At 31.3% G+C, this 9,431-nt stretch overlaps 2 protein-coding genes across 2 annotated transcripts in view; both read right to left on the bottom strand.

The window, feature by feature from the left end:
* Window positions 1–1,421: 1,421 nt before the first annotated feature.
* Window positions 1,422–4,649, bottom strand: LOAG_09934 (hypothetical protein; the record flags this gene model as incomplete). The annotated part of the gene is made up of 8 exons (XM_003145461.2): window positions 1,422–1,601; window positions 2,086–2,265; window positions 2,632–2,793; window positions 2,955–3,131; window positions 3,394–3,530; window positions 3,753–3,882; window positions 4,129–4,255; window positions 4,546–4,649. 8 exons carry the CDS (start codon window positions 4,647–4,649, stop codon window positions 1,422–1,424), a joined length of 1,197 nt encoding a protein of 398 aa, XP_003145509.2.
* A 2,037-nt stretch (window positions 4,650–6,686) lies between these two features.
* The window catches only part of LOAG_16388 (PH domain-containing protein), a gene marked incomplete at its 3' end in the record, with an annotated part of 10,354 nt that continues 7,609 nt past the window's right edge, over window positions 6,687–9,431 (bottom strand). Inside the window, exons 16-22 of the mRNA XM_020449042.1 lie at window positions 9,272–9,327; window positions 9,050–9,228; window positions 8,486–8,648; window positions 8,173–8,315; window positions 7,485–7,692; window positions 7,184–7,367; window positions 6,687–6,698 (exon numbers count right to left, since the gene is read on the bottom strand). Of these exons, the coding sequence (XP_020307496.1) occupies window positions 6,687–6,698; window positions 7,184–7,367; window positions 7,485–7,692; window positions 8,173–8,315; window positions 8,486–8,648; window positions 9,050–9,228; window positions 9,272–9,327 (945 nt within the window). The remainder of the gene's footprint in view (window positions 6,699–7,183; window positions 7,368–7,484; window positions 7,693–8,172; window positions 8,316–8,485; window positions 8,649–9,049; window positions 9,229–9,271; window positions 9,328–9,431) is intronic.

Raw genomic sequence — 9,431 nt, 5'->3', positions numbered from 1 at the left:
TGGATAGCAATAAATTATCGAATGAATAAATCGATGAATAGTTCAGTCAGTCTTTTAAATTTAATTTTTAAAAACATTTGTCTAACTTTATAAACTTAGAAGTTGTTGATTGTTTTCTTTTTCCATGCATTCAATATTTTATAACTTAACAAAGTTCACATTCAAAAGATCATTCGTATGATATATCGCAGCTAAGAAAAAACATTTCTGCTAATTCTTGAAATTTCTTTGGAATTTAAAAATTTCATTTCTTTTTTTCATGAGAACTTTTATAGATTGTACTTAATTATTGGTAATGATGATGGATCGCAAAAAATAATCAAATTTGACATATCCTCTATTCATTCAAAAATAACCTTTACTGAACTCACTGATCCAAATTTTATATGAAAATTCAACAAATGTGAATTGAATTCAAATTTCAATTTAATCAATCAAATTATTTTATTTGAGATTTTAAGGTTTGATTTCTCTTGTAATATTGATTGTTTTTTTGCTTCGATATTTCATTCCATTTATTCAGTCTTTATCTACGAAGAGAGCAATTCTTTGAAGTATTAAATACGAAATAATGGGAGGAAGAAAGTGGCGCAATTGAAACAAAAGGCAAAATTAACGAGTTTGATGGTTAATGAGTTATCGTCCGACATATTTCCCAAATATATGTAAATGAAGAAAGTACGGATGACATTGTCTTCGTAATAAGTAATCTTTTTCATCTTTCATATCATTGCACATTTTAATTCTATTCGTTTTACATGCCTTTTCTAACATTTAGCATAATACATAAATGTGAAATAAGCCTTAATATTATAGGCATCATTTACTTGTTTACACCTTAATGAGCCTTAACATCATAGGTAACACTTTCTGTGTGACATTCATCACATTTGTTTTACGTGTCAGGGAAGAGAATCGGTGTAACTTCACTTTTCCGTGTGTTAATATTTATCATTTTTATATTGATAATAAAATAGAAGAAGTTAGATTGATTGAAATTTGTTTCTTCATTTACGAAATTTGCAAAAATTTCATTGTGCTCAAAAAATAATTTTAAAATGGTATGGCGAAACTACTTTTTTTAAGGATTAGAAATCTGTTAACTTTTATTCTTGCATCATACAAAATTACAAATTTTGCAGGTTAATTATTTCAAGTATTGTTAACTTTGATATTCTTTGGCTTTGATGTTAGCTGAAATGAAATGTTAGCTTCAGCAATTTAGCAAATGACCAGCTATAGTTTGAAATAAAACATACTGCGTCACAATCTTTATTGCGACAGACTTTTCAAGTAGGAATGCATTTACAAATTAAACTCAAGTGTTTCCAAACATTTTCAACATTTTTGCAAAAATTTTTTAAAATTTATTTGGAGTGATTCAACAGAAATGTTTAATTAACAATAATTATATGCAGATTTCAGAAATAAAAAGACCGTACTTGAAATGGACGATGCGAGAAATTCTTTTTCCTATTAGATGATTCAGCAAATATAAATTGATCATAGTCTTTTATGAATTCACGTACGTCATCCTTTTTTTTGACGCATCCAGCTAATGCGAAACAGTGCAGCAATGTACGATGCACGTAAAGATATTGCTGTAAAGATGACATGTTTGTATAGGTGACAGGTAGAACTACTATACGTGCAAATGATTGTTTCATTTGTTAAGCATAACATATTAACAAAAACTTATTATTTGAATGCAGTTTTTTTATGCTAATTAATCCTCCGTTTTTTTTCTCTTTTTTTTTGAGTAAATTAAATGGGACTATTATAAAGTGAATAAGTAAGAAGTGTATAGTTAAATTATTCAATAGTAATAACAAATGTCAAGAAGATTATTATTTTCCTATTCCAGAAAAAAAGCTTCAAGTATTTTAATTAAAAATAAAATTGGATGTACTAAAATTACAATGTAAAAAAATTATAAATCTGAAAAAAAATATAACCTGAAATATAAATTGAAAGTTTGTATAAAAGAAATGATAGAAAAAGAAAGAATTTACTGAAATTACTTAATATAAACATGCCATTTACCATGATTAAATATTTTACGAAATATATGAATAAAGTACGTACAATACTATTCTGAATTAAATTAGCACGTTGTTTTCGTAATTCAGCAAGTATGAAACCCATATCAGTACAAGTTTGCTTGCATAGTAATTTCTCGAGAACTAATTCGATCAGTACAATACAACCGGTCCGTCCAATACCAGCAGAGCAATGTAGTACTATTGGCGTTAATGACACTCGTACCTGTTAATTAACAACTAATTTCAGACTTTATTTTATATCTAGCATCAGAAACATCAGATTTTTTAATCTAACATCAAAGGATTTTATTTCGATAAGGAAAAAAAATGAGTAATAAATACGATTTCTGTAATGTAAGATCAGAAGTTTTCAGAATATACATGTAATAATATTTTTAAGATTAATTTTAAATTTAAAATTTTTTGAATTCGATTCGAATTTAATTCGTCCATTGCTCTTTTTCATGTGGTTTTAATTAAACTCACTTTTAATTAATCTTTTCTTTGTTATAATTAAGGCTCAGTCTTAATAGCTTTATGACTAAAAATATTTTAACATACTTAAAAAAGAAGCGCGAAAAGAATTTACCACTTCAAGAAGATGTAACGGACAAGAGTAACTATTTGGTATGCCATGATCAGGCCAATCAGTCCAATGGAAATGTGTCACAATCATCGAGTTCCTACCTGGCAATTGAACCATCAACGATCGTTCCCACACTTCACCTTCAAAATCCATGCGACGGTCACACTGAAATTTTTCATAATTGATAGAAAATGTTTGGGAAAAGGTTGATGCACGATATTAAATGACCAAAAAAAAAGGCCATTACAGATAAGGAGAGATCGAAATATTCAAGTATTCAACAAAATTCATTCATATAAATTGAAATTTTCAATTGTAAAACTTACTGCAAGACATTTCACCATGATACCGTGGTAGTTAACGATTTTATTAACTTCATAGGGAAAGTATGGTGTCGATTTGATGTAACCTTTCTCAATAAAATTTGTCAACATAATAATGTATTTCACTTTTTCTTGCATAATCATGAACCAAAAATCATAAATGGTACAATCTAAAGGAGCCTGAAATTAGTGCTTTGAACTTTCCGACTCAATTGAATCTAATCAAAAATTATGTTCAAATTCTCAAATCCACAAAACTTCCGTTCATTCCAATATATTTTTACTGATAATGCATCAGTGAACTTCAGTCTAAAATTGTCAAATTCGTAAAAAATTTTGATTTAAATATAAATTTTTAATTTTGTTTGCACCACTGTCCTAATATTGCTATAAGAGACAGATGACAGATTATTGATTAAAAGGTTGTAAAGGAATGAGTGACCTGAGTACAGATGAAACGATGTGCTGAAAAAGGTGTACTGACGTAGTTGGCGTGAATATAATCGTTACCGGACGGATGATTGTTAAGTTTTACACGCGAATGGTTCAAACAAACTACATTCCGATAACGATTCCGGCCTTAACAAAATTTTTATACTTGAAAAACTTGAAAAACTGAAGAGTTCAGAGAAATTCTGGCTTTCAGAATCACAGACAAAGGTTTAAATATGGCCAGAATTAATTGAAATTTCATGAATCAGCAATAAAAATGAAACATTCCAGCTCGAGTAAATATTTGAATTACTTTTATACTCAATACTTTAAGGTAATAATACAGGACGATGACACAGATATTCCTACCGGAATTTTGATTAGCAGTGAAAATGCTATAATTGGTCGCTGATGGCTTTGTTGTGAAGGATAATGCTATGAATTCATCATTTAGACCTTTTACACCTTTGCTAAGCATAACTTCGACCCATTCTTCCACCTCAAATTGATGATTGAAAAATGCGACACAGGAAGGTAAGAGTTCAAATGTCACTCTATCTATAGTATCTTGAAGAGTTGTACATCAAATCTGTATAAGGCTATTGTTACAAAATCAATCAAATAAGCACTTATGACTTTGATCTAAGAGATCTGTTAATCCATTATTTTTAACCTTTAACCGTTTGATGAATAAATTGTGTAAAGTTTTATTCAATAAATAACTAATAAAAATGAATTAACTAACCAAATCATCAATGCTGAATTCCTCAGACAATACGATATTTTCACATCTTTCTTCTAAATCTTCCTCTTCACTTTCGGTTCTCGATTTTTTCATTATTTCATCCCTAACTCGTCTCGATTTTGGGATTCTGTAGGAATGAATATGCATTCAATCGCAATATCTGAGAAAATCATCCGTACATTCTATTTATTCATTACTTTCTCATTTTCCAATAATCTTTTAAATTAGCTATTTGAAGTACGTTTAAGTTTAATTACACCCAACTATATCATTACATCGATCTATTCAATATTTATTTAACAAACTTGAAGATTCACATAATTATTCATTCTAGTCATTTAATTTGTCCCCGTCATAAAAATATAAATGTTACACTTTTATATTTACTTAAACTCCATACTTATCAATCAACCTTACAAAATATTTGAACGACGGTGTGAATCAGCTTTGACTGATCGTTGTGAAAAATCATCACTGCCTTTCGAGGTAAAACTTTTTGACAATGTAAAATCGGAGCTCATCTTTGTCCCCAATTCATGCATTTTTGCTCCTCGCCGCTTAACATCCTTCAATAATCCTAATATGATTGTATATCCAAATAGGATAATGATAATCAAAGTGTTGCATATCTATAACATATTATCGCCATGAATTAAATGCTAACTTATCCTCCTCCCATTGTTGCATTTCAAAAATTATTGAATGATACTAATGCTTATTATAGATGATGCAAATAGATAAAATGAGTGAAGCCTTGAGAAACTACCCTTTTGCGCTTCCCATAGCACATCAGATCAAGCAACCAATTCTTACAATAGAAAAAAGATAACTATCACACTTCAGTTCATCAGTTTGACTTTTTGTATGAGGAGGATGTCAAAACTAATGATTCCCTGAAATATGCAAATTTCACCATCATGAATTACCATGCATCCACTATCAAGCTCGAAAAAAAATGCTCCTTACTAAATATGTCCCTCAATTGTATCCTTGAAACTGAAACCATTAATTAGTGTCCACGCTGTGTGTAAAATGCTAATTGATCTAAGACTTCCTTCATATAATTGCCTATACCAATAAAGTCTATAAAAGCACTGAGACAGAACCACAATAACTTCATCCAAGCATCCAGCTCTGTACAAATTCAAATGTCAGAAGATCGGTATAAGCCTAAAACTTAAAAACTCTTTCTATAAACGTTACTCTTGCTATATTGCGAAACCCCTCAACAGTAAAATTCATATTCTTTATCAAAGTTGTACAAAAATTACAGACAAGTTTTGAGAGCAAATAAAATTAAAGAACATAGGGAGTTAAAAAAAATCGCGTCCCATTGTAATGAGCGAAATGATGGAACCTGGAAAAAGATAACTTTAAATCTACCATATTCGGTTTTTGTGCGCTGTTACCGGAATTCGTTTACAAAACATTTTTCAGAAAATTAAATTTTAAAACAATTAAATCAGAAACTAACGACTAATGCTTTTAATGTGCGCTCGGAAAACAACGGAAAAAAAAAAACAATACTTGTCAAAATAAACCAATCAGAAATAAAAACCAAGAACAAGCTTTCGATAACGGAGATATTTTTAAATAAATACAGTGGAGAAAGCATTCCGAACTAAAAGTTCTCCTCAAATTATAGGATATTAAAAACCAGATAAAATATTACATAAGGAGAAAATAGTGCAAAATACATTTGGTGTGTAAATCAACAGATGAATTTTGCAATTCAAAAACAAACCGATGTGCAAGTAAGGGGACAACCAAAGACCATCGTCTCAGCGAGATCGTGCAACGACAATGAAGACGAAGACTTAATGAGAGTCGAGATGTCTTCAAGCAACGGCTTTTTTCCTATTAGGAATGATAAAAGGATAGGACATCTATTCCAGACAGTATGGACAGTTACGTGTTTTAGAGCTAAGGCTGAATAGAACAGTAACTACCATCCTATTGAAAAACCGCCTTCTTACAATTTCAACAGTTTTTTTGAAGCTAAAAACAAATTGCTCTTTGAATAAGAAAATCCGTGGTGATGAAAGTGAGATCGCTCAAAAACTAACAGCGCACTGACTTACCAATAAAGAGATGGAAGGTGAAGGTCAAGTGAAATAAAAATACGAATTGTACCTTACATCATTCACAACTTGCATCCAGAAACTGAATATTAACCCAAAGATAATTAACCTGATAATTAACCTAATGTTCGTGTCGCATTTCGGCATACCTAATGAACAAGAACAAAAAAAAAAAACAGTAAGAAAAAACTCTTCTGAGATCGTCGACGTAATGAAAAATAAGCACATAAACAGCCGTCATATTTCAAATTTCCACATATAAAGAACTAAATTAGATGTATAGAAATAGAACGAGAAAAGATTTCGTAAAAGTGAAATACACTGCAAACCCATAGGCTAAGAAATATTACATTCCATTCCTTAACAACTGACGCTTTTGAAATGGGAAACTCCATTCCAAAATGTGCGCAACTTCTTTAAATCTCTTCAGTGAAATCCTTTTCCATTCCATAACGATTTGTTCAATTTTTTAAAATATCACTGAGACGGCTGCAAAATAATATAAAATAATATAGCTATTTCCGCAACTTTTCAAATCAAAGAAATTTTTATACATTTGCTCCAGTTGAAATTTATGCGCAAAAAATCCTAACTATTGCAAATGAAATTTTCAGAATTCAAAAGATGTAGATCATGAGTATAAAATTCGACCAAATTATGCGAATCTTATTCCTCCTAAAGATGAACTACTTAGTGCCGTGATTATCCCCACTCTCGTGATATGAGAGACTTCATGAAGCTTCGGATGCTTCAAGTATGACATAGCAAAGTGGGAAATGAAACGATATCACACAGACGGTGTGTCTGCTCAATTTGACATCTTTTTCATTGATAAATTAATTGTTTTTCTTTTATCAGTCAGAATTACGCTTTGCCAGGCCTTGAACATAATTTCCGGAACAATCTGCAGCTTTATCTAGCAAAAAAACACAATTCTACTGGTTTTATTTAATCGACATAAAATGAAAGCTTACATCCACAGGAACAAATTCTAAACCAGAATCAGAACTCAATATCTTTCTTTGCTCCCATTCACCGTCACCATCACATTTATCTTCCTTACAAACTTTTTTTTCCATGGATTTATTATCTTCGGATTTCCTATCCGTTTTATCGCGGGACTCTTGCTCTTCGTGACTCCCAACCGAATCCGTATCTCTAAAACCACAATTTTTACCACTATCATTCACTGTCTAAAAAAGCTCACCATTACTTTAGGTTGAAAAGATGTGTTTTAAAATCACTATCATTACGAACTGAAAAGGTTAAACAAACTTCGCAGGGGACGATCTTCCTGATAAACTTTCTTGTATAGTTTCGAAAATCTGTGAGCTACGACAATCTGGATAATTATTGGCACACACTTGTCCTTCATGGCTAACACGTGGTGGACTGACATGGAAATCCGACGCATTTGCCGGATCTCTTACAACATAATCGTCTGCTTCATCAAATTCATTTGGTATACACACTGAGCTATTGACTGAAATTGGCTATTGACTTTTAAAAAAATATATTAATGTGAATTCGGTCTGTACTATGTAGGGAACTTTTCTTACAAATACCTACGAAAGATATAGCATATTAAGGAATAATTGAAAATACTATTACGTAACACTCATCACTATCCATCAGACCTTCATAATTTTGCCTTTAATAATTCTACTTTTTTAGTATACGACTAAAATAATGTCTTCTCCCCAGTGCTGTGCAAGGAAATAAGAAATAAACATGGTATATAAAATATTTCGTGTTTCAGAGGGACTTGAAAGAATACTGAAATATGAAATGACGCTCAGAAAAATAAAAATTGCCAGCAAGAAAACTGTACGTCTAAGTTGCACATCACCATTCCCCAAGCTTTTTTACACCTCAGCACGGTTAATATTATTCTATCTAATAAGTCAAAAAAACTGTGCAGCACAACCATTGCTGTAAACAGAAATGATAGTTATAAACTAACGTTGTTCCCTACGCTCATATGTACGACGTGACGAAAGTGTTGAAGTACATTCGTTTTCTGCATCCAGAGCATGCACAACGATATCACTTGTATCGCGCAATCCAAAACACCGTTGTCCACAACCAAATGATGAAGTGCGTGATCTGAGAAAGCGAGAACATAACAATAAATCAAATAACTTTTCACTTATAATAGATGTGTGCTTGAACGTGTTTTTATACTTTTAACAAAATATGATAATTGTTACCACAATATTCGTCATCGGAATACTTTATTTAGCAAACCAAATTAGGCAAGCAAAACAGCAATATACCTTGAGGGACTGTCGACACTATGCAGCGAACCACTTGCTGATTTGCCGAGTGATAAACCACCACCACCGAAATCCAGTGGGACATGATCGCCTGTAGGATCGTTACCCATGTGACGTTTAGAATAAGAGGTTGAAAGTCCTGACCCTATGCTTCCTGATCGAACTGAAATTTACATCATAATTCAGAAAAACGAAAAAGTACAGAAAGTAAAATTACCATACAACTCCATGCTTAAAGAATGGAAAGCTCAATTATTAAAACTCAATAAACAGGTTGACACGAGACAATATCATCTCGATTTGTGCAAAGTTAAGAGTCGCATGTCTATGCTGAGCTTAATACAAATATTGACTTTTCCTTCACTACAATGAAGTGCCTGCTAAGTAAGCTAAGTTTAGTTAAGTAAACAAATAAAGATTTGTTATGATGCATCTTACTCTGATTTGATCACAAGCTACCATTCAGTACGATGTATAGCAGCAAAAACAAGAGAATAAAGCGTAAAGAAAAATACTATATCTTGTTTTGCTTCTAAAAAATGCAATGAACTAAGCGCAACTCACCGCGAGATATTGGATATGGATCAGGGGCGATGAATACTTGAGGTGTAGAGGGCATAAACGAAGAGTTTGGCGAATGAACAAGTGAAAGACCAGTTGAACTCGTTGATGATGTTTGGGATGTATTCGACAAACGATGTGCACGTGACATAAAGTCCCGAGATAGTTTTCGAAATGGCTTCCTGCAAATCAGATTATATTTTGTTCAAAATTTAACGGATAAACTTTTCTGAGCTAGTAAACATTTTATTTGCATCGATTGGCATATTTTTTGGAATTGACTATATACATACATATATTTGATACGTAATGCCAATTCCAGAAAAAAAAAAGTTATATATATATATATATATATATATATATATATATATATATATATATTATT

This window comes from Loa loa (assembly GCF_000183805.2).
Source record: "Loa loa unplaced genomic scaffold supercont3.2, whole genome shotgun sequence".
Taxonomy (NCBI): domain Eukaryota; kingdom Metazoa; phylum Nematoda; class Chromadorea; order Rhabditida; family Onchocercidae; genus Loa; species Loa loa.
The sequence above is the reverse complement of the archived record's forward strand: the minus strand, read 5'-3'. Positions and strand labels throughout refer to the sequence as shown.